The sequence below is a fragment of the Ascidia mentula genome, chromosome 3 (genome assembly GCF_947561715.1).
Source record: "Ascidia mentula chromosome 3, kaAscMent1.1, whole genome shotgun sequence".
Taxonomy (NCBI): Eukaryota; Metazoa; Chordata; class Ascidiacea; order Phlebobranchia; family Ascidiidae; genus Ascidia; species Ascidia mentula.
Window position 1 is genome coordinate 18,075,228 of NC_138568.1, and position 22,560 is coordinate 18,097,787.

The following is a 22,560-nucleotide window of genomic DNA, read 5'->3' on the forward strand; positions in this document are numbered from 1 at the left end:
GTAAATGGCGGAGTGGAGACACATAGTGTTTAAGGCACATGCGACACTGATGACGTAACACCAATACAACCCATATTGTCCCTTCACAAAAGTTTGGCGCATATTTTTTTATGTGTCACGTGTCACTCTTACATTCGTTCGGTTCGGTTTCGATAAATTCGCCACGAAGGGATGGAATTACTTTGTTCGTGTCGTCGTGTAATATACGGTAACAGAGTTCATGAAATCCCGTCCGATTCCTCGTGATCACCTCCACGTTAGGGTTAGCTTCTTGCACCATCGCTTTCGCCCTCTCCACCGTCAAACCCTCCGTCTCTCGCCATTTGAAATATTCCCTGTAGGCTGTGTCATTTTTATCAAGGTACAACAGATATTCAGCGAGTTTTTGAGGCGACTCGAAGTCTTCGGCGTGAATAAAAGAACCCAGGGGCGCGATCGCGATGTAATCTTCCTTGCGCGTACCCCACACCACAGGGACTGTCCCCGCCAGCAACCCCTGGCGAAAGAACTTCTCAGTGACGTAATCGCGACAGTGAATCGAATTCTCGAACGAGAGGTAGAATTTGTGCGTGGAAACGAACTCGTGTATTCTGGAATTGGGCATCTCGTCGCGATTTCCGAAGCAACGTCCGTATCTGTCGATGTTCGGGATAACTTCTATCATTTTGTTGACGTAAGCCATCCGCATCAAAGCGCCTTTCTTTTTTTCGCATTCGCTCACAAGCCAAGCCTGAAACATTTTAACATTGTTCAAGCGCCCGACTCATACACCAAGAAAGAAATCCGAAATCTCGGTGTGGTAAAAGAAAACAAATAAGGTTGAAAAAACGTTATACTATTGTTTCATTTTTTTTCGCGTCTGACATTCTGACAAAAACTTGACAGTTATAATGAATTTCCTTCATTGCTCAAAGATAGTTTAAATTTGTATTTAAAGCCGTTAATAGAAAAAGGAAATAGTTAGAATGAGGGAGCAAAATGTCCAACAACCAGATATGTGACCGGTCCTAAGGAAATACCGACAAAGATACAATTTTCCAAAACTTTGCTACAAACAAAAAGGATTCTGTTGCTAATCTAGCGAGGTCGTGTTCTTTTACCAACTTACCACAAGTCCCGTTTTGCTCTGCATTATTCCGTCCACTACATGTTTGCCTTTTTCCAAGCTGTCCCAGACTTCATAGAGGTCAGTATAAGGGTAATACACATCAGCATCTCGTCTGTACGTCAACGTCCAGTTGAAGAAGTTGTCGTATTGGGTGAGATCCATGCTTTCGAACCACTGGATAACCCATGCGTTTTCCAACGAAAACCAAACAAAACGCTGGCTCGGGCGCCTGAAAATGAAACATTTTAATCCTGTTCGGTTTTGACCACGCCGGGATTCGAACCCGCGCTATATCGGTCTATGGTCATTTAATAATGCAGGCCGAAATACATATGGTTGACCTATTTCCAAATGGCAAATATTCGCAAGTCAGGCTAGCTTTAACAATCACGAAGCTAAGCGTTCAATGAAAGAAGGAAAAGGAAAATGAAGCCACAATCACGTGCTTAAATCAACAGCATGCAATATCGCGAACCTGTAGTACGGCCACTTTTCTGGAACTCTCCAATAATGGAAGACAACGGCGTCCGCTTTCTCGAGCATCCAACGGTCGTAGGTCAGAGTGCATGGACCGAACTTTGACCCTTCTTTGGGTCCTTCCGCTACCAAGTTCCACGGGTACGTCCACATTAGTATTAGTCCACTCTTTTTGCCATCCCAGTGGATCGGTGCAAAGTAGGAGTAGAGGGTTGGGCTGTTGCTCGACCAGTAAAGGTACGCAATCACTGTGGTTGCCACGGAAACGTTGATTAAACAAAAGCTGATTTTTACCGAATGTTTAATTTTCATTTTGAATTTTCTTTGGGTGGGAATCGAACCCCTGGTTTTCAGGTTTCAGGACTATTTTTCCATGCTGCGATTGGGTTTTCGATACAACTGCCAAAATAACAAACCGTTAATGTACTTGACAACATTCAATCACAGCGTTAAGTTTGCTGGCTGTAAAGCCATAACGGGACCAACTTTCAATCTGAATTTTAGAAAGTTGTCAAGCCGATAAATCGTATAAGACTTAAAAACATTCCACGATAACCTCAAATACCACTTTCCAACATTTACACGGATGGTTTTCCGATGGGTTTGATTCATTACAAAACCTCCATACACGTAGCAATCGTATATCTCATACATTGTAAACTCCCTGTGCACCACAGGACACATGTCTGTTAATCTGTCACCAGTTAGCAGTGCAAACAGTTTAGCCCAAGTGTTACTTAAACTTTCTCCGTGGCCCAAACAAACTTGTGAAAATTGCGTGGCCCAATATCTCATTGGTTTAGCTAAAGCTTCATATTTACCACCAAACGCCTGCTCGATACCTGCAACAACGGTATTTTAAATGGCCTCACCTTGATGGGCATTGCTCATTTAAAACAGACAAGTAGTATGTAAGAAACACTGGTACAGGCCCATCGTCCTTGGCCAAGCTACTAAATTCAACTTACATTCATGGAATTTCTCAGGTTGTCCACAGTTATACATAGTAACACACCACTTGTCTGTTTAAAAATTCGAATCCCCAAGTAAGGTTAATTCGCCCGCGCAAAACGTTGTTTACTAAACGTTTAACAGGTCACGTGACTCATTGTCACTCGTGTTATGTTCCCTCTCGGATTTCTCGCCTCCGTTAGTCGATGCTTCTGAACGGGTGAAGTACGCACGCGTCCACTTTCCTCATGTTTGCGAGTTAATGTAGGTCGAACGCAATTGAATCACATCTTCCCAGCGCTTGCTGCCACAAAACCCGACTGTAATTGCGAATGCGATTCACGCGCTTTGCAAAATATATATCGAGGGTTTTTATTACGATTTTGGGTGTGTTCCAGTTGCATGAGTGCAGTGATTAAAATACCGACAAAAAGTGCAAAAAAACTCACTAGAGCTTACATTTTTCAGTAGCTTACAACTTTAAAATGGAAAGTAATGTTTGCTTGCTTCCGGTCTCTGTTAGTAGGCACAGCCTGCGAGGTCAGTAATTCAGCAATTAATAGCACTGATGATGATAACACTATTGTTTGAAACATCTGCTTAATATTTTCAGCATCTGAGCGTGTGGTTACCTATTCAACCAATAAATCTTTCACAAAAACAGCCTGCCTCGACATTTAGCGTAAACTCGACATTTTACCTTCTGACGCGGCAATACATACATTAAGGAAATCGTTGATACTACAAAATGACATGCCCGCCTTATAAAGTGGACCTTTTAAAATGCCCACCTCGTGGAATAGACCCTACATTGCATATGTACTGACAAGCATTAGAATATAAAAACCTTCGTTATACCAACATGTTGTAAATTTTCAAGTGAACTCTGCAGGAAATTAGGTACTGGTTGGGCGCAGATAGTAAAACGTATAGGGCTTGAGCATAGCAAAGTACAGTCTGGATTGTCAGAAAATGAACACTTGATCTATTTCAGCCTGTGGAATAGTCCTTACATTTATCTCTAGAAATTGACAACTTACAGCTTATATGAAACAAATAAACACGACTAAACGATCCGTTAAGTTTAAGGATTCCGTTTAAAGAGTTTTGGAGTCCAGTGCATCGAATTTGTTACAACCGGCCCATGAGGCAGAATCATGCGTTGTGTTGCTTCTCAAACACCCTTTTCAGGAAGTCATTCTAATTATAACCCCCGATCGAGCCTGACATCACACGATTAAAAAAACCTTAAGACTATCGCAGTCTCAAAATTCAAAACGACCACAAGCCTGCTTCATTCTAATATCAGCGTGACTATGCCATATGCCAATATACTGTATGTTATATACTATAGACTACCGACAAAAAAAACAAAAAAAAACAGCAACATGTGTTTTAAATAGATGCTCTGCTTTCATAAAACTTTAAGGCTCAAGCTGGCTTGCCAAACACTTGATAGATGAGCTACAGCACCCATCAGACCAACAGTAACCTGTGTTTGTTCAGTTCTCTGTGCAAACTCTGTTGGCAAACAAGGTACATAGATCGCCAACGCTTAACTAGTTTTTCAAGGATCGGCAAATATATCTCATTGCTCAACTTTTCCATTTCCTGAAGGGCTCACCCATGTGTATTCTCATTGTAAACCCGAAAGCAGAATATATGCTAAATTCAAGCGCGCTGATTCTCGTGCCTTGAGCTGGCAAATCGATACAGCCTGTTGAAATTTTTATAAGGTCTGGCGCACACAACACCGTCATTGCTGCCATGTGGGGGCAATTTCCGACCATAGAATTCCACCCATCCATTCACGTGCTATCAGGTACAGTTTAAACCTTGCTTGTCCTTCCCATTCACTGAGTTATATTCCAAAACCAACCGCACCCAACCCGGAAGCGATGAGATAGCGGAAGTATTTCCTACCTTTTATGACAAACCAAATGCCACTTACATAAGGTACAAACCCCTGCACCCAAATGCATTACAACCCCCTGTTGGGTTTGTAGTAATTATCCTTAATTTCTTATATTTTATGACGCAGTAATGTTTCATGCAATGACATGATTGCTAGGATCACCCCACTGCGCAGGTCCTTGCTTGGCGATCACAGCTATCGTATCGCGATCATTAGGTTTGCATGATTGGCAGGATCACCCCACTGCGCAGGTCCTTGCTTGGCGATCACAGCTATCGTATCGTGATCATTAGGTTTGCATGATTGACAGGATCACCCCACTGCGCAGGTCCTTGCTTGGCGATCACAGCTATCGTATCGCGATCATTAGGTTTGCATGATTGGCAGGATCACCCCACTGCGCAGGTCCTTGCTTGGCGATCACAGCTATCGTATCGTGATCATTAGGTTTGCATGATTGACAGGATCACCCCACTGCGCAGGTCCTTGCTTGGCGATCACAGCTATCGTATCGTGATCATTAGGTTTGCATGATTGGCAGGATCACCCCACTGCGCAGGTCCTTGCTTGGCGATCACAGCTATCGTATCGTGATCATTAGGTTTGCATGATTGACAGGATCACCCCACTGCGCAGGTCCTTGTTTGGCGATCACAGCTATCGTATCGCGATCATTAGGTTTGCAGGCTTGGCAGCGCAGGCATTGCAGCCTAGCTGGATCAGCATGTCCTGCCAAGTCTGCAAACCTAATGCTCTTATATATATATATATATATATATATATATATATGCATACATTTCCTGTTTTGTTTTGTTTTCGCCTTTGGTTTTGTGTAAATTGACAAAGTATATTTTACTAAATGATACCAGGCTAATACTGCATACATTTTCCCAAGCAAGTGTTTTAGGTGTGTATTGTTGCACAGTCTATTTGAATAACAACTGAAGATGCTTAATAAAAAGCGAAACATGTTTTCTAAAACCTGAACTGTTGACACAAAGTTGTTATAGTAACATTCAAAAAATTGAAATTGAAGGTTAACTTGTGTCACGCGAAAGAAGTGTTGCTGGTTTTGCTGATTTCATGAAGTAAAAACATTGTATTTGTACATTGGGTTTAAACATTTACAAGCCTGAAATTCCGCGCATTGATTTATAATTGATGTATAGTGTATAAATACACTTATTATACAGTTGTGACAACAAGAATGACTACCGACGTTCAAAAAACGTATGCGCTCTTCGGCGAAAGCAGTTCTGCAAAGGAAACATCCAATGCGTCAACAAAACGCTTTGTGACATCTGCCCTTCCCACTTCCTGTGTCCGAATTCGGCTTGCTGGGAACGTTCGACAGTTTGTGATGATGATCCATGTAATGACTGTCCCGCTTTCCAACACCCGAATAATGGACATGGATTCAAATGTGTTCGGAATGGCAGGGATTGCAATCTTCCGCAATTATTTCTTAGGGACGATATTATCGACTGCGACGATAAATCTGATTTGTGTTACACTGTTCAAAAAAAAAACGTCAGGTAATTTGCAATCTATTATGTTTTGCTGGCAAAGTTGTGCAGACGAATTTTTTTACAGCGACTTGCGGGAATCTTACACTTTCAATAATCGCTTGTGCTTTCCGTGTATAAATGACCCCATGATTATCTCAAGATCGAGTGTGTGTGATGACGTCATTGATTGCCCTGATATGAGCGATGAGTGTCTTTGTGAAACTGTGAAACTTAACGAGTGTGGCAAGTTTCACCGGTAAGTCTTTAAAGTTTGTCGGCAATTGGCGTCCAAAACCATGGAGGATGATTCCAAAATTAAAAAACACCCCAAAAAATTGCAATCCTGTACTGGTACATGCATCGGTTATAGTGGTTTGGCAGAAAAAATCGAATATTGCGCAATGTCATGTAACTCATTTACGATTAGCTGAACTGAACCAAATTCCTTCAGTGTTTTCAAGATGGAGAAAACCGATTGCTCAAAAACGGCAACAAGTAACTATGTACTGGGGACATGGCTGTGTTGGGTAAGTGACCTGGTTTATTAATTCATCATTTAATAGTAATTGTATTCAATCAAATAATTCACTTGGATGGAAATATTAGAAGGGACCCAACCATTTCCAAACCATATTCCTAAACTCAGCGAAAATATCGGATTAGTTGGTAAACCGGAAATATTGACGAAAGATCTAAACAATAACATTGCATATCGACACCCACCGAAACCGCCACCGTACAATGCAAAGACGCATTTCGTGAAAAAAAAACATTTAGTTAACCAATAGAATAACTATGTTGTATAACGTTATTTTTGAACGATAGTTTGACTTTTTAATGTATACGATAAGGATCATGCATGTATCACTTTGCAAGAATTCGAAACATATACTAACTAAGTACATGCTGCAGACAGTGCACACTATTTCAACCTATCAGGTTTTATCAGTAGAGACTTAGTAGTTTCGTTGCAGTCGACGTCAAACCAGGAGCGAAATACCGGTGACGAACGACAGCACAGTAGGCTGCTGAACTGTCTGCAGCTCATAAATTAACAAAGTGTAACATACAGTGCCACACTTTTAACTCACAATTTTATCAGTTTTGGGGATGGAGGAGGCTGCAGAACAACCTCTTCTGCGACGGAAAACGGGACTGCGATTATCCAGTTCGTAATGAAGAATCAGACATACGTCATGAGCACGATGAAGACCCTCTTCTTTGCCGACATCGGAAACACTGCAACGCGAAAAATGGACTTCTTAACATTCCCCAGAGCAAAGTTTGCGACGGTTTTATCGATTGCAAGGATAAAAGTGACGAATATCCAGAAATCTGCACAAAGCAAGGGAGATTTTATTGTCCGTCATTAAATGGAGAAAAAGTACAAATTATGTAGCATTTTCCATTTCGCAAACAAACATTTCTATTGCAATTTAAAAATGTATAATGCCAGAAGAGCAGTACATTTTTAAACTTTACATCAATGCTAACCTATTTAAGCCTTACTAAAGTGGCACTGACCATACTAAATATGACGTCGTCGTCAGCTCTGACTTCACAATCTTTAGAAGATTATACAGTGAGTCGTTTCATTCATTGTTTTTAATGGCTTGGCACTTTGAGAGAGACTTAAAAAAAAAACTTCAGCCTTGATGGTAGTGTTTCTATTGAAGGAAGTTTCGAGGTTGGGAAATGCCCGTCCCATGCAATGATTCTCAACATAGCGCCCCCTATACAGATGTTTTTTTTAACTATATCCGTAATTATATGTTTAAATAGATGGCAATATGCTTCTGAACCATAAACCACTACTATGAAGACTTACATGGGATTTTTAAAACTTGAGTTGCAAAATCTGACGGATTTTTTTGCGAAATGAAAAGAATTTCACTTTTTGTGTTAAATGTTAGTCCCAGGTCGTATCTCTACACCCAGGTCAACATTGTTTGAGCAATGGCCTAAGCTGCTCTCCTGGAGACATATTACCCCTGTTTGGACATTATTTTGTAAAAAAAGGAGCAAAATGATCTAATAAAAAAAGGGGTGATCTAATGAAAAAAAAATAAAAATGTACACTTATTTTCCATTCAGTGTTGGCCCTAATCTATACAATGATAACAAAATTGGTTGCTGGGTTATAGGTGTTCTGGCAGCACTCTGGTGTTTTTACTATCTTCCCATTATTAACACCACAAATTGCCAGGGTCGTAAAACAAAACCACTGACCCCTTGAATACGTTGTGGGAAACTGCATGCAAACACCGCCGTAAACGCTTAGTTTAATTTGAATTAAACGACGCGTATCTCTGCAAATAATGCCGGCACTATGCTTCTTTTTATAACTTTTATAACTATAACTTAAATTTCGACAACACCCACAGGTAACAAAACTAGCTAAATTGTAACGCCAAAACCTTGTCCCAGAAACTTCAAAAACCTACACAGTTTTAAGGGTTTTCAAAAATTAGGGAAAGTCAATTTCAACCCGCGATTTCGTTGGAAAACTGTAGGTCATGCATATGGCCATCGTTAGAGCTGCTCATAATACGGCTGCAGTGAAAATTTAAAAGAGGAACTGATTTTTGTCCTGTTGTACTGCGTTAAAAAGTTTGCATGCGTTACATTTCTATTTCAATACACAATCATTAAATTTTGCCAGTGCCATCTTATTTGCAGAATAATTCCCACATAAACACGGCAGATGAATATCAAAGCTAAACGACGCTGACGACAGGAAATCACCTTTGGAAAACAATCTAATGCCATCCATGTGACAACAGCATGCGTCAAAACACTGAATTATTTGCGCTTCGTCAAAGTGTTCTGCGCAAAGCATATCCTGGAGTTCAACCATAGATGGGTGGTTGGTTTTACCAAGGAAGTGGGCTGAAGAAATGCTTTTCATGTTGACTGTTCATTGAATTCGAATGCTTTTATATTTCGTAACAGTTAAAGCTTTTGTAAGTTTTGTTGGAGTTTTTTGGTTGCTAACAATTAGGTTTAGTGTTTCTAAATTGTGAAAGACTGATGTCTGTTTTGTGAACCTTGGATAAAGAATGAACGCAAGGTATGGAAACTGTTTTTTTTATTAACAACTACATTGCTACGGTCGGCGTTGTGTGTCTATACCAGAGATAGACTACAGTTTATTAATAGATTGCTGTCATCTAAAGATTTCTATAGCTACTGAGAGAACACAAGGTAACATTCTTGTCATTATACCTAGAATGATAGGGTGCATTTTCTAAATTTCTATATTGTAACTAATTTGGGAGAGTAATTACACAAAAGGCATAACGTACAAAAAGTTACTTAGTCACATCGGTATTCAGTCACGGCATAGTTTTATTGGTCAAAATGTTCCTTGAGAGCGCGCTAATTACTAATTTCAAAGGTATATGTACTATAGGTTACAAAAAAATCATTCTGTAAGAATCTAATGATATGAATTATGTGATTTCCCGAAAGATGTCCACTATTTCGACCTGTTAGTGTAACTCTTGTTATCGATCTCGTACGCCAAATGACAAGAAAATGAAGTTTTGAGTCTATGCGTGAAGACACTTAATTCATATTTGGCAAAACTAACATAAATAACCAATACTGTGGAATGTTACGTAGCAATGAGGAAAAAATCTGATATATAGACTACGGTATAGAGAAATAAATCCTGTTAAAGCGGAACCTGAAGCACTGCTCCAATATTGATTGATGAAAGAAACGGAAACCTCGGGCGTTATAGCAAACAATCGTTTTCCAACAATTTGTCCCATGCTATTTACAATGCACAAAATATTGTATGTGCAAGTATAAGCATACTGGGACAAGCAATATCAGGTTCAACGAAAAAAGTACCTGCAAACACATGATACAACTTATATGCCAGAAAGCAAATGATGTAAATGCATACAAAAAAATCTCAAAATATAAATGGAATCTTTCATTTGATAGCATACATCAACATGAAAGCATTTCCTGCAAATTGGCAACTCAAAAATGTACAAATAAATCAGCGATTTAGTTCCATTGATTGTTTGCTGTCCAGCGGTTTTCTCCGGGATTATTGTCGTTTTGAATTAACAATTGGAAAGTTTTTTTACTAGCTCTCTGCTGCCCTCATTTCATCACGGTTTGTTATTTGATCAAGTGACCACGCTTTTTTATTGCAGATATCAGTTACGGATTGTTGCTGGAATAGCCCTTGTGTTTACCACAATTGTTTCAGCAAGACGATCACTGCGTATGTGTTACATTGCTTTATTTCTTCTGTTGGAATGCACCAGAATTATATTTTTACAGACGTAGCAAATGTTATTGCTGTGAATCAATTTCTGGTTTAGATTTTTTTTTCTCAAAAAAAGGAATGTGGATCATTTTGCTACTTTTTCCAGTTGCTTGCGTCACATATCACGATATGTATTTCTATGAAAATCCACAGCTATCTTGCTGACAACTCAGTGGGTTGGTTCAGTGCGCTCGCTGTTTTGATTTTACATAGAAATATATTTTGTGCTAATCACATTCATGATTATGACGTGGTTTAGACACTCACGGGGAGTTGAACAAAGGATCACAAACCCATCATGAGGGGACGCATCTTCAACACAAAAGAAGCCCCGATCCACCAGGCGACATTACATCTAAGGTATAAGTTTTTTTGATTGATTAACATCGATGGTTAGGACATTGGAAACTAATGTACAAATATAATACATATGTTCTGTTTTCGCAGAGTTCAACAACAAAAGGCGATGAGAAAACAAGTATGTAGGCTTCGAAATCTTGGGTAAAGGAAACGCACATGGTGAAAATATGTGTTTATAATTTTGCAGCAGAAAAATCAACACAACCTAAAGTTGGAGATAGGTTGTTTGACTTCGTGGTCAATCAACAAAAGAGGTTTCCCTTTGATTTAGCTCGAAATCGGTAAGGGTTGACCAGGTTCGGGGACGTTTGTGACGTCACAAATTAAACCTACAACCAAGTCTTAACACGTAATACATGATAACAAAAATAACTAAGAGCATGATAACTTATTCTGGGTTGGCAGTGGCGTTCACTTTGGCCTCGTATTGCAGGGTCGACAAAATTCACCAAGGGAAAGAAGCCGATTTCGAAAAACGACTGAAGAGCTTTCTGAAGGATAAAGGTACATGAGTATCGTACAAATACGCATGGAGACAAACATTTGAATTTTGTAAGCTGCACATATATGGCCACTGTACGTGTTCGTGGATGTAAACATAGTAACCACCGGTTTAAATGGCATGCAATAAAAAGAAAACAACGCAAGCAATCACGTTAATAATTAAATTTTTTGCAAACCTGTCTTTTACCTCCAGATGATGACATGTGGAAGGTTTTCACAAAAAGAAGGGCCATAAAACTCCGAGACAGTCTGAAGCAAAGTTTCAAAAACGAAAGTTGTTTTAAAGACATCGACGGGTACATCAACGATTTGGCAAGCTTTGCTCCAACTGAAGCTTCAGCATGCCGAAACCTCTTGGAATTCGCAAACCTAGAGAGATTGTCAGAAAATTATTTTGATTGTGCTGTTTTGATAATGTCAGCAACAAACTCTTTTCAGAATTTGCATGACCCTGCGAACAAAATTGTAGGATTGTTAGGATGTGCTCAAGAGTTATGCGCTCTGAGTGATGCCCTAATTCATGTGAAAAAGCACCAAGCACTGGTTTCTTCGGTTGTTTTAGAGTGGGCCGTTCGATGTAAGCTAAGTATGGAGAGGGTGGGTCCTTATAACAAGGATTTGAAACACTATCTGTGTTTCCAATGTGGACTGTACGTGGGTCGAATTATGTACATGCTGCGGAAATATGCTAGGGCGAAAACGACACTTAAAAAAATCATACGCCGTGCTCCAGAACGTGTTAAGCGACTAAGCGTGGTAGCAGAAGGATATGTGATGCTTGGAGACGTTTACGTTGAAATGTACCAATCTGCCTACATTGAACAATCTCAAAAAAATATTGATAATTATTCGAATGAATCGACGTCATCAGACCCATATATGGGTGTAACGCACATGGACTACCTTCGAAAGGCTAAAAAAAACATCCAGAAAGCAGAAGAAGTAATCGAATGTTGCGAAAATTTGTCGAGAGCTGAAAAACCACATTGGCGAAATAAATGTGACAAGAAGTTAAAAGTTGTGCAAACACTTGGTAAGCGTTGCTGAATTTTGGCGTTTCTAAATCACATATTCACATTTGTCACGCTTTTGTGATGTATTTGGAGATGTAAAATATTTTTATTTTTTCATTATTTACTTGTTTTTTAATTTACATGGTGAACTGAACAAGCGCTCTTTGTCTGCTAGTATCGATTTTATGCTTTTTTCGGCGGGATTCTGACTGTTTTGGCCAACCATGGTGGCCTTTAAGCAACCTCTCTTGTTGCTTATCTAAGTGATTTTAAGAGTTGATTAAATAGTGCACTTTGTCCTTAGATAATCAACCTGAAAATTATTGGCTCTTCTAGTGCAAAGCAACATGGTGAAATAAGTAACGTGTTGATTGGGACGAATTAGCACCCTTGTAGCATCTCGTATTGGTCGTTAGCAATTGCTTGTAGTAACCGCATTTAGTTTAAATTCACCGTCAATTTATTCAAACCGTCAGACTGTAGCCACATTGTCGCCAATCTCCGTTACATGTATTGTGTTTGGTTTTTTCCACTGCTTGGAACCTCCAATCTTAATGCTGATACTTCTTTCTCTCTACATTCCACTTTCGTCCTTAGTAAGTCGTCACTTTCTCGACCATGCTATGCTATGTTAACAACCTGATCACCACATAAATACTGAGGCCTTAATCAGTAAGACGTCTTGTATGCTGTGAGATAGGTTAGCTGGCAAATATATTGTCTACGGAAGACCGGGGATAGCTCGGACAGTTTTAGTAAAATTGCTCAATTTTTTTAAATCATGTACGACCCTTCGGAACATACAGGATTTTCCAATGCTTTAAGTAACTCGTGTACTTTTGACAGCAGCCCGGATGTCATAGTTTTTCGGGTCAACAAGCCAATTTTTTCTATGGGGCTCTTTCTTCCTGTCAAAGTTCGATCATTTCATTCAGTTTCTGTTTATTCTCTTCTATGACCTGATAATTTGGTTCGGGAAAGCCTTGGGTTTGAATCCATGCAAAGGTCAAATTATGTAAAAATAACTTATGGCACCCCGAGGTCATGAAACAAAATACTGCGTGGGACAATATAAGTGGATTTGTGCATCTTTTAAATACAATTTTAATTTTCTTGTGTGTGGAGGACTAAATGTCTTACTCAATGCAAAATAACAGCCACTACAAATGGTTTGTGAAGTCCGTATGATAAACTAACTGCTCAGAACGCGTTTCCTTCCTCCCTCTCCCAATACAGGAAGAGAGAACATTCCTCAAAGCAGAGGAGGAGAATAAACTCCAACCTCCACCAAGCTTCATGCTCAGAAGGAAACACTGCATCTCATCATCGCAGTTGGGGGTCCGTCACGTTTGAATGACGTTTTCAAGATACATACTATAGAAATGATCCCTAAAAGTATGATCTTAACCAAACACACGACGTAGTGAAGCAAAGAAACTTACTGTGAGTTCTCGCGTTTGTGGCGCCTCGATCTTATGAAACCAAACACTGCGTTTCACATTATCATGTTCAATGTTTAGGCTTCAATAAAACAGAGGAGGTGCTGTCAGACATCAATAAATTGGTGGAAGCTAAAGTTTGAAACCAAGTGTTTCTGATTACCGTCAGTCGGTTAATTTATGAAATACGAAAAATCGATTTCGCCTACAAAGGCATCATCAGTTTCTGCAATAAAGCACTCGAAGCTACCTTTACACAAGATAGGCAAGCAAATAAAATAAAATAAAACTAAAATGGTAAACACTGTGGCCCTTACTACAACATCTGCCCAACTACGAACTGCACTGCTGTGCAAGGCTTTCTAACACCGGAGGCAGAAAGATAAGGGAGTGCGAATCACGTGAGCACGTAAAAGAGTAATGACAACCCGCAGCATGACCGCACGACGTCATTGAACAGCATTAAAAGCAATGGTAAAAGATGTACTTGTCCATAAAACCACACAACAACATAAAGCATAACTACCCGCAATTGCTAACGAATTCGGGGAAGATCATTTTTTTAATGTTTATTGAGGCTTGAGTGCGGTTCAGCTATTTTGCTTCGCACACATCCAGCTTTACGGCCATTGGTTGTTCTATAAATACCACCGAAAAACAACTTGAAATGCTCAGTTGCGTTCCTGCCAGTGGGTGCGCGTTTGCAAAGTGGTGGCGCAGAGCCGTTTTGTCGCTACCTCCCAACTTGCCTTTAGCTGAATTCTAGTCTGACCGGTGCTGTGTCCATCTTGTTGAAAATTTATTTTTGGTTTGGCCAACATATTGTTCCTGACAGATCGTGCATGTCGCAACATAAATGCCGAAACTCGCACACGTCAGATGTTGCGGCAGTTTGTATTGTTTGCCTGTTTTGTTGATATTGTGGACGTTTCTGTAACCATTGATGTGTTATTGCCGTGGTGTCCGCACAATGCGCACCGCCCACAAGGGTAGCACCCGAGAGAGTCGTTGCAGTCCGTTTGCAGCGCCAGCTGCCGGTAATTTGTTAAGATGTTACCCAAAGATGGTGGTCGTTTGTAAACGACTTGGGCCTGGCTCTTTAATTGCCTTTCTTTTTGCGTTAACTTGAGAACCTGGGGAAATGCTGTACCCGAAGCAATAATATGATCTTTTATCTTGTCGTTGGAGTTTCGGAAGCGTGTTGACCACGTTCGTGCCTCTGCGATACTCCTATCAATGACATTCTTGGAGAAGCCCGATTTCCTGCATTCGTCCCCAAGTCTTTCAAGACTTTGGAGGTAGTGGCACTGTCTTTGGTTCAGGCGGCGCAAGAGGCATGCTTCACCGAGGACAATTGACTTGTAAACATGTCTGGGGTGGTATGACGTTCCATGGAGAAAACAGCGTTCTTTTGCTGTATCTTTTATGAAGTCTTTAGTTAAAAACCCAAAGTTTGATTCCATGCACGGCACTTGCCACACATCCAAAAACTCCAAAGCAGTTTTCCCATATGATAAGCAATGTGGAGCCAATAATATGAATTGTGTATAAGCTGCAGACAGATGGCCACTGTTTCGACCTAAAAGGTCTCATCAGTGCAGCTGGTGTGACTATAAGCAACTTATCGTTTGGTCAGCAAAGTCGTCTTATAGTCACACCAGCTGCACTGATGAGACCTTTTAGGCTACGTTGATCATCAAACGCAATTCTTACCATTTAGTACGACAAAGAAGAACATATATATGAAGGAAGTCAAAGGCATTTGATTTCTACCTAGTCTTTGTTCCCGGGTGTTAATGCCATGCTGTTAGATGATGCTTGTGCGATCACTTCTTTTAGGAACAAGTCAGACTTTTTATTAAATTTTTAAAAGTTATTAAGTAATGCGATCTCGGCTATCTAGAATGTAGTAATCCAAGTTCAACATTTCGCCTTTATCCGCGAGTTTCAGAAATACGACAACGAATCAAGCAGACACTATCAACGAAGCATGACGACCGAAGGGAAAAAAGCACCAGACGCAAGTTACACAACCTGAAGTCGTTGACAGGACATAGATGGGGAAAACTTCCTCCATACTTGCCTTTTTCATATTTTACTTGCTGCCAAAAGTAAATCAAGAATATTCCTAACACATCAGCGTCATTTGAAGTAATCCAAGTGTAGTCGATCATGAACTAAAGACGGCTTGCACTGGCGCGAAGCAAGCTTTTGTTGTTCATGAAAGCGAAAAAGGCTTCGCTGGATTGTAAACTTCGTTGTTCGGTGGGTGAAGGACGATCTCGGGTGTGGGAAGAATAGTTTGGACTTGCATTAGTTGAGTTCGCGTATTTCTGTTCGCGAACGCCTTCCACGTGATTTATCTGTGCGCGATCGCGGTGTTGCCAAAACACTGGTTCAACCTTTTTTGTGGTAAATGGGTTGCGAAACGATAAAAAGTTTGAGAAGAAAATCCTTTGAATATGGAAAAAAATCATTTAATTGTGTTATTTGATACACGAAACAAAGTTAACTACGAACATAACTAACGGTTTTGTAAATCGTTAATATGAACAGAATAGCCAATACAATAGCACTGTATTGGCTATTCTGTTCATATTAAAGTTAACTACATTTTTGTTTGTACCACGTAAGTCTTACATTAACATTTCTGACACCCCGTAACAAATGAATAAAATTAAAACAAACAAACACGCCATAGAAATCTTGAGTTCAGTTTCAATCCGTTGCATTACAGGATGATTTTCACGCCTGTATTCATCCAACACGACAGAGTGTTTATTTTTGTGTGGAAAAGGTTGGTCGGGGACAGGAAGGTCTAGGAATTCACACAATGGTTTCCAACCTTCCTTCACTTCGTATATTAGAAGCTGGTTTTTGGGAACGATCTGAACATTTTGTAAAAAAACGTGGTTGAAGCTACTTTCGGGAGATGTTGATTGACGAAAAGCATCGAAAAGAAGTATTCAGATTTCATCAGTTTAATGCAGTAAAAAATCCCTAAGGTAAAACAGTCAATAAACAAAATACTTGTGAATTGTGTTGGCGTTTAGTGATTATTATTCAGGACCGGCAGCGATTTTAGTAAAATAAATATAACCAAGGAAACAAGGCATGAGACTGTTTTCTTTAAAGGTTATGTAATTTTGGGGACCTCTATCATGAGGTATAACGAGTTTGTAACAAATCTAGACGGATATTCTTATATTTATACATTGTACCTGTTTTATGTTGCGTTCGTGTCTCCTCTTAAAACGTGTCAGAGCTTCGTCGCAAAGCGGAATGCCTCTAAAGTTCGGCCACCTTTTATATCTTGCAAGAAAATGATCTACGAAGAAATATGTAATATTACAGTAGTTTCTTATAAATTCTGGGATTGACGACAAGCCTTCGATCCACGAAACACCTGTGTGGACAGTTGGCTGTAAAGTTTATTTCTCCTAGAAATTTTCGCAAAATATCACAACATGTTCCTTATCCAGTCAGGTGTTTTGTCGTAATGCCCCAACCGAAAGTGCCTTAATTTTAGATTTTACTTCGTCTACATTTAGGTGTAAATCCCTACGTCACCATCGCACGGGCCCTGACTCGATAACTTTAAAGCCCTTGAAGTTTTAGTCGAGTCCATTGCACATCTTGTGCTTGTATAGTTCATTTACGTTGCAGTCTTGCGAACAAAAAATTTGCTTTGATGGGTTTGTCTGTGCGCAAACCCAATCGAACAATAATGAAACGACTATGTTCATACCACTCAATACAGTATGAGATTGGGCCTTCAATCCAGTGTAAGTTAGAATGCGCGCAAGACGAAACTGAATGTCGGATGTTATTTTGTGAACTTGACTTTTCCAGCTTCGCAACCACACATCATCTTCCCGAGTTGTCAGAATGACCTAAAATGACATAGCTTTTAGACAAGGACAGATATGTGCAAATATCCTCTTCTAATATTATAATACACAGTGACTACCAACCCAAAGGTTGCAACTTCTAATAGGGCATAAGGAATTAGGGACAACAGCTAAAAAGCTTAATAAACTTTCCACAAATATTTTCAGTGGTATTAATAAAACTGCCCAGAAATATATGTGCAAAAAAGAAATAATTGATACAATCCCTGCCAATCAAACTAATTGTTTATCAATAACGGATATGACGCGGAAAAAAGTGATATCGATTTTATTATTGAAGCATTTGCACCTTGACTTCAGGAAATGCATCGAATATTTCCTCCCAGTAATAGTTGCACGGACTATCAACAACAGCGTCAACATTCTCATACATTCGTCTCATGTCCTCCATCTTAAAACCATCCCTGACTTGCTTCTCCCAATCTTCGCCGAGGTAATAAAAGTTCTCCATGAAATCATACACTCCATACCCGAGAAGTTTTAATGCTTCTCCCATTGATGTTGTACCAGTTTTGGCCACACCCGCAACCAACACTTTCATAGCAAGGCTCACTACAACTTGCAAAATTCCAAGGCGTTGTCTTTCGATACACAAACATTGTGTGAATAAAGCAACTGAAGCGTGACGTCGAAAAAAGTTTCGTCATGCTCCAATAGTTTCCTTTCATCACATTGTGTATGTATAGATATCACCACGCAAGGTGAATTGTTCATTACACTTTAAGCGCAACAAAGGTAACCTGGGTGCAAATACTTTGAGTTTATTACTTTGAATATTAAAGTCAAAGCTATTATGCTGTTAATCATCTTAAGTTAAGTAGACGTTTCGAACACAAACTACGTTCATCTTTAGTACTATTGCTTCATTCAATATGAAGAATGCCGGCCAATTTGTGTCCCGGTATTTCAGTATTTTCTTGGACAACAGACTCACAACATTTTCTCGTTTACTAATTCCGTTGTTTTTGCACAAAGGGCCATATATATGTCAAGTGACTAAAATATAGCGACGGACAAACAAGACTTGTAAAGCAGGCCGTTGTGAACAACATTTTTTTGTTTTTGGAGCCAAACCCGGCGGGCCTGGACGAGGCAGCCTTGAACCGAATGTGGCCCGCGGGTCGTAGTTTGGTGCCCCCTGCAATAGACAGAAGGAATTTCTTCTGTCTTCTTTAATTTATTATATTGCAGCAAAAAAACGAATGCATAAATTAAACAAGTACAACAGTTGAAAAGGAACAAAAGGACAAGAAATGCATTGATTTATTTTCTTTTTTGTGTCTGAGCAAAGAGTGGTTTTGTAAATGGCGGAGTGGAGACACTTGCAAGCAAATAGTTTATAAGTAAATAGCACTTCGAATTATAATAAGATTACATTTCTTTACCACAATTCATTATCAAACACACTTGTGTAGTGTTTAAGGCACATGCGACACTGATGACGTAACACCAATACAACCCATATTGTCCCTTCACAAAAGTTTGGCGCATATTTTTTTATGTGTCACGTGTCACTCTTACATTCGTTCGGTTCGGTTTCGATAAATTCGCCACGAAGGGATGGAATTACTTTGTTCGTGTCGTCGTGTAATATACGGTAACAGAGTTCATGAAATCCCGTCCGATTCCTCGTGATCACCTCCACGTTAGGGTTTGCTTCTCGCACCATCACTTTCGCCCTCTCAACCGTCAAACCCTCCGTCTCTCGCCATTTGAAATATTCCCTGTAGGCTGTGTCATTTTTATCAAGGTACAACAGATATTCAGCGAGTTTTTGAGGCGACTCGAAGTCTTCGGCGTGAATAAAAGAACCCAGGGGCGCGATCGCGATGTAATCTTCCTTGCGCGTACCCCACACCACAGGGACTGTCCCCGCCAGCAACCCCTGGCGAAAGAACTTCTCAGTGACGTAATCGCGACAGTGAATCGAATTCTCGAACGAGAGGTAGAATTTGTGCGTGGAAACGAACTCGTGTATTCTGGAATTGGGCATCTCGTCGCGATTTCCGAAGCAACGTCCGTATCTGTCGATGTTCGGGATAACTTCTATCATTTTGTTGACGTAAGCCATCCGCATCAAAGCGCCTTTCTTTTTTTCGCATTCGCTCACAAGCCAAGCCTGAAACATTTTAACATCGTTCAAGCGCCCGACTTATATACCAAGAAGGAAATCCAAAATCCCGGTGTGGTAAAAGAAAACAAATAAGTTTGAAAAAACGTTATACTATTGTTTCATTTTTTTTCGCGTCTGACATTCTGACAAAAACTTGACAGTTATAATGAATTTCCTTCATTGCTCAAAGATAGTTTAAATTTGTATTTAAAGCCGTTAATAGAAAAAGGAAATAGTTAGAATGAGGGAGCAAAATGTCCAACAACCAGATATGTGCCCGGTCCTAAGGAAATACCGACAAAGATACAATTTTCCAAAACTGTGCTAGAAACAAAAAGGATTCTGTTGCTAATCCAGCGAGGTCGTGTTCTTTTACCAACTTACCACAAGTCCCGTTTTGCTCTGCATTATTCCGTCCACTACATGTTTGCCTTTTTCCAAGCTGTCCCAGACTTCATAGAGGTCAGTATAAGGGTAATACACATCAGCATCTCGTCTGTACGTCAACGTCCAGTTGAAGAAGTTGTCGTATTGGGTGAGATCCATGCTTTCGAACCACTGGATAACCCACGCGTTTTCCAACGAAAACCAAACAAAACGCTGACTCGGGCGCCTGAAAATAAAAAAATTTAATCCTGTTCGGTTTTGACCACGCCGGGATTCGAACCCACTCTATATCGGTCTATGGTCATTTAATAATGCAGGCCGAAATACATATGGTTGAACAATTTCTAAATGGCAGATATTCGCAAGTCAGGCTAGCTTTAACAATCACGAAGCTAAGCGTTTAAAGAGAGAAGGAAAAGGAAAATGAAGCCACAATCACGTGCTTAAATCAACAGCATGCAATATCGCGAACCTGTAGTACGGCCACTTTTCTGGAACTCTCCAATAATGGAAGACAACGGCGTCCGCTTTCTCGAGCATCCAACGGTCGTAGGTCAGAGTGCATGGACCGAACTTTGACCCTTCTTTGGGTCCTTCCGCTACCAAGTTCCACGGGTACGTCCACATTAATATTAGTCCGCTCTTTTTGCCATCCCAGTGGATCGGTGCGAAGTAGGAGTAGAGGGTTGGGCTGTTGCTCGACCAGTAAAGGTACGCAATCACTGTGGTTGCCACGGAAACGTTGATTAAACAAAAGCTGATTTTTACCGAATGTTTAATTTTCATTTTGAATTTTCTTTGGGTGGGAATCGAACCCCTGGTTTTCAGGTTTCAGGACTATTTTTCCATGCTGCGATTGGGTTTTCGATACAACTGCCAAAATAACAAACCGTTAATGTACTTGACAACATTCAATCACAGCGTTAAGTTTGCTGGCTGTAAAGCCATAACGGGACCAACTTTCAATCTGAATTTTAGAAAGTTGTCAAGCCGATAAATCGTATAAGACTTAAAAACATTTCCACGATAACCTCAAATACCACTTTCCAACATTTACACGGATGGTTTTCCGATGGGTTTGATTCATTACAAAACCTCCATACACGTATAGCAATCGTATATCTCATACATTGTAAACTCCCTGTGCACCACAGGACACATGTCTGTTAATCTGTCACCAGTTAGCAGTGCAAACAGTTTAGCCCAAGTGTTACTTAAACTTTCTCCGTGGCCCAAACAAACTTGTGAAAATTGCGTGGCCCAATATCTCATTGGTTTAGCTAAAGCTTCATATTTACCACCAAACGCCTGCTCGATACCTGCAACAACGGTATTTTGAATGGCCTCACCTTGATGGGCATTGCTCATTTAAAACAGACAAGTAGTATGTAAGAAACACTGGTACAGGCCCATTGTCCTTGGCCAAGCTACTAAATTCAACTTACATTCATGGAATTTCTCAGGTTGTCCACATGTTATACATAGTAACACACCACTTGTCTGTTTATAAATTCGAATCCCCAAGTAAGGTTAATTCGCCCGCGCAAAACGTTGTTTACTAAACGTTTAACAGGTCACGTGACTCATTGTCACTCGTGTTATGTTCCCTCTCGGATTTCTCGCCTCCGTTAGTCGATGCTTCTGGACGGGTGAAGTACGCACGCGTCCACTTTCCTCACTTCTGCGAGTTAATGTAGGTCGAACGCAATTGAATCACATCTTCCCAGCGCTTGCTGCCACAAAACCCGACTGTAATTGCGAATGCGATTCACGCGCTTTGCAAAATATATATCGAGGGTTTTTATTACGATTTTGGGTGTGTTCCAGTTGCATGAGTGCAGTAATTAAAATACCGACAAAAAGTGCAAAAAAACTTACTAGAGCTTACTACTTTAAATAGAGCCTACATTTTTCAGTAGCTTACTACTTTAAAAAGGAAAGTAATGTTTGCTTGCTTCCCGTCTCTGTTAGTAGGCACAGTCTGCGAGGTCAGTAATTCAGCAATTAATAGCACTGATGATGATAACACTATTGTTTGAAACATCTGCTTAATATTTCCAGCATCTGAGCGTGTGGTTACCTATTCAACCAATAAATCTTTCACAAAAACAGCCTGCCTCGACATTTAGCGTAAACTCGACATTTTACCTTCCGACGCGGCAATACATACATTAAGGAAATCGTTGATACTACAAAATGACATGCCCGCCTTATAAAGTGGACCTTTTAAAATGCCCACCTCGTGGAATAGACCCTACATTGCATATGTACTGACAAGCATTAGAATATAAAAACCTTCGTTATACCGACATGTTGTAAATTTTCAAGTGAACTCTGCAGGAAATTAGGTACTGGTTGGGCGCAGATAATAAACCGTATAGGGTTTGAGCATAACAAAGTACAGTCAGGATTGTCAGAAAATGAACACTTGATCTACTTCAGCCTGTGGAATAGTCCTTACATTTATCTCTAGATATTGACAACTTAAAGCTTTATATATGAAACAAATAAACACGACTAAACGATCCGTTAAGTTTAAAGATTCCGTTAAAAGAGTTTTGGAGTCCAGTGCATCGGATTTGTTAC

General features: G+C 40.0%; 3 protein-coding genes and 1 non-coding gene across 4 annotated transcripts; all 4 read right to left on the reverse strand.

The window, feature by feature from the left end:
• On the reverse strand, positions 1-1,990 carry LOC145895270 (4-galactosyl-N-acetylglucosaminide 3-alpha-L-fucosyltransferase FUT6-like). Its single transcript, XM_082984048.1, has 3 exons — positions 1,584-1,990; positions 1,109-1,337; positions 1-730 (listed from the first exon to the last, which is right to left on the reverse strand). Exons 1-3 carry the CDS (start codon positions 1,895-1,897, stop codon positions 116-118), a joined length of 1,158 nt encoding a protein of 385 aa, XP_082840174.1. The 5' UTR covers positions 1,898-1,990; the 3' UTR covers positions 1-115.
• An 11,329-nt stretch (positions 1,991-13,319) lies between these two features.
• LOC145896493 (small nucleolar RNA U3) lies at positions 13,320-13,529 on the reverse strand. Its single transcript, XR_014401937.1, has one exon. It is a non-coding gene; the product is annotated as a small nucleolar RNA U3 (small nucleolar RNA).
• Positions 13,530-16,177: 2,648 nt separating this feature from the next.
• Positions 16,178-18,046, reverse strand: LOC145895224 (uncharacterized). The gene is made up of 4 exons (XM_082983996.1): positions 17,764-18,046; positions 17,312-17,456; positions 16,785-16,891; positions 16,178-16,451 (listed from the first exon to the last, which is right to left on the reverse strand). Exons 1-4 carry the CDS (start codon positions 18,013-18,015, stop codon positions 16,200-16,202), a joined length of 756 nt encoding a protein of 251 aa, XP_082840122.1. The 5' UTR covers positions 18,016-18,046; the 3' UTR covers positions 16,178-16,199.
• A 606-nt stretch (positions 18,047-18,652) lies between these two features.
• LOC145895012 (4-galactosyl-N-acetylglucosaminide 3-alpha-L-fucosyltransferase FUT6-like) lies at positions 18,653-21,380 on the reverse strand. Its single transcript, XM_082983750.1, has 3 exons — positions 20,447-21,380; positions 19,972-20,200; positions 18,653-19,593 (listed from the first exon to the last, which is right to left on the reverse strand). The coding sequence occupies exons 1-3, from the start codon at positions 20,758-20,760 to the stop codon at positions 18,979-18,981; spliced, it is 1,158 nt and encodes a 385-aa protein (XP_082839876.1). The 5' UTR covers positions 20,761-21,380; the 3' UTR covers positions 18,653-18,978.
• Positions 21,381-22,560: the final 1,180 nt, after the last annotated feature.

Excerpts from the sequence above, each read along its gene's own strand:
- LOC145895270 (XM_082984048.1), bottom strand. The coding sequence starts at position 1,897 with ATGAAAATTAAACATTCGGTAAAAATCAGCTTTTGTTTAATCAACGTT. Across the intron at positions 1,338-1,583 it reads GAAAAGTGGCCGTACTACAG|GCGCCCGAGCCAGCGTTTTG; the intron begins GTTCGCGATATT and ends TTTCATTTTCAG. Across the intron at positions 731-1,108 it reads AGAGCAAAACGGGACTTGTG|GCTTGGCTTGTGAGCGAATG; the intron begins GTAAGTTGGTAA and ends AAAATGTTTCAG.
- LOC145895224 (XM_082983996.1), bottom strand. The coding sequence starts at position 18,015 with ATGAAAGTGTTGGTTGCGGGTGTGGCCAAAACTGGTACAACATCAATG. Across the intron at positions 16,892-17,311 it reads ATCTCATACTGTATTGAGTG|ATCATTTTCTTGCAAGATAT; the intron begins GTATGAACATAG and ends ATTTCTTCGTAG. Across the intron at positions 16,452-16,784 it reads ACGAACGCAACATAAAACAG|ATCGTTCCCAAAAACCAGCT; the intron begins GTACAATGTATA and ends CAAAATGTTCAG.
- LOC145895012 (XM_082983750.1), bottom strand. The coding sequence starts at position 20,760 with ATGAAAATTAAACATTCGGTAAAAATCAGCTTTTGTTTAATCAACGTT. Across the intron at positions 20,201-20,446 it reads GAAAAGTGGCCGTACTACAG|GCGCCCGAGTCAGCGTTTTG; the intron begins GTTCGCGATATT and ends TTTTATTTTCAG. Across the intron at positions 19,594-19,971 it reads AGAGCAAAACGGGACTTGTG|GCTTGGCTTGTGAGCGAATG; the intron begins GTAAGTTGGTAA and ends AAAATGTTTCAG.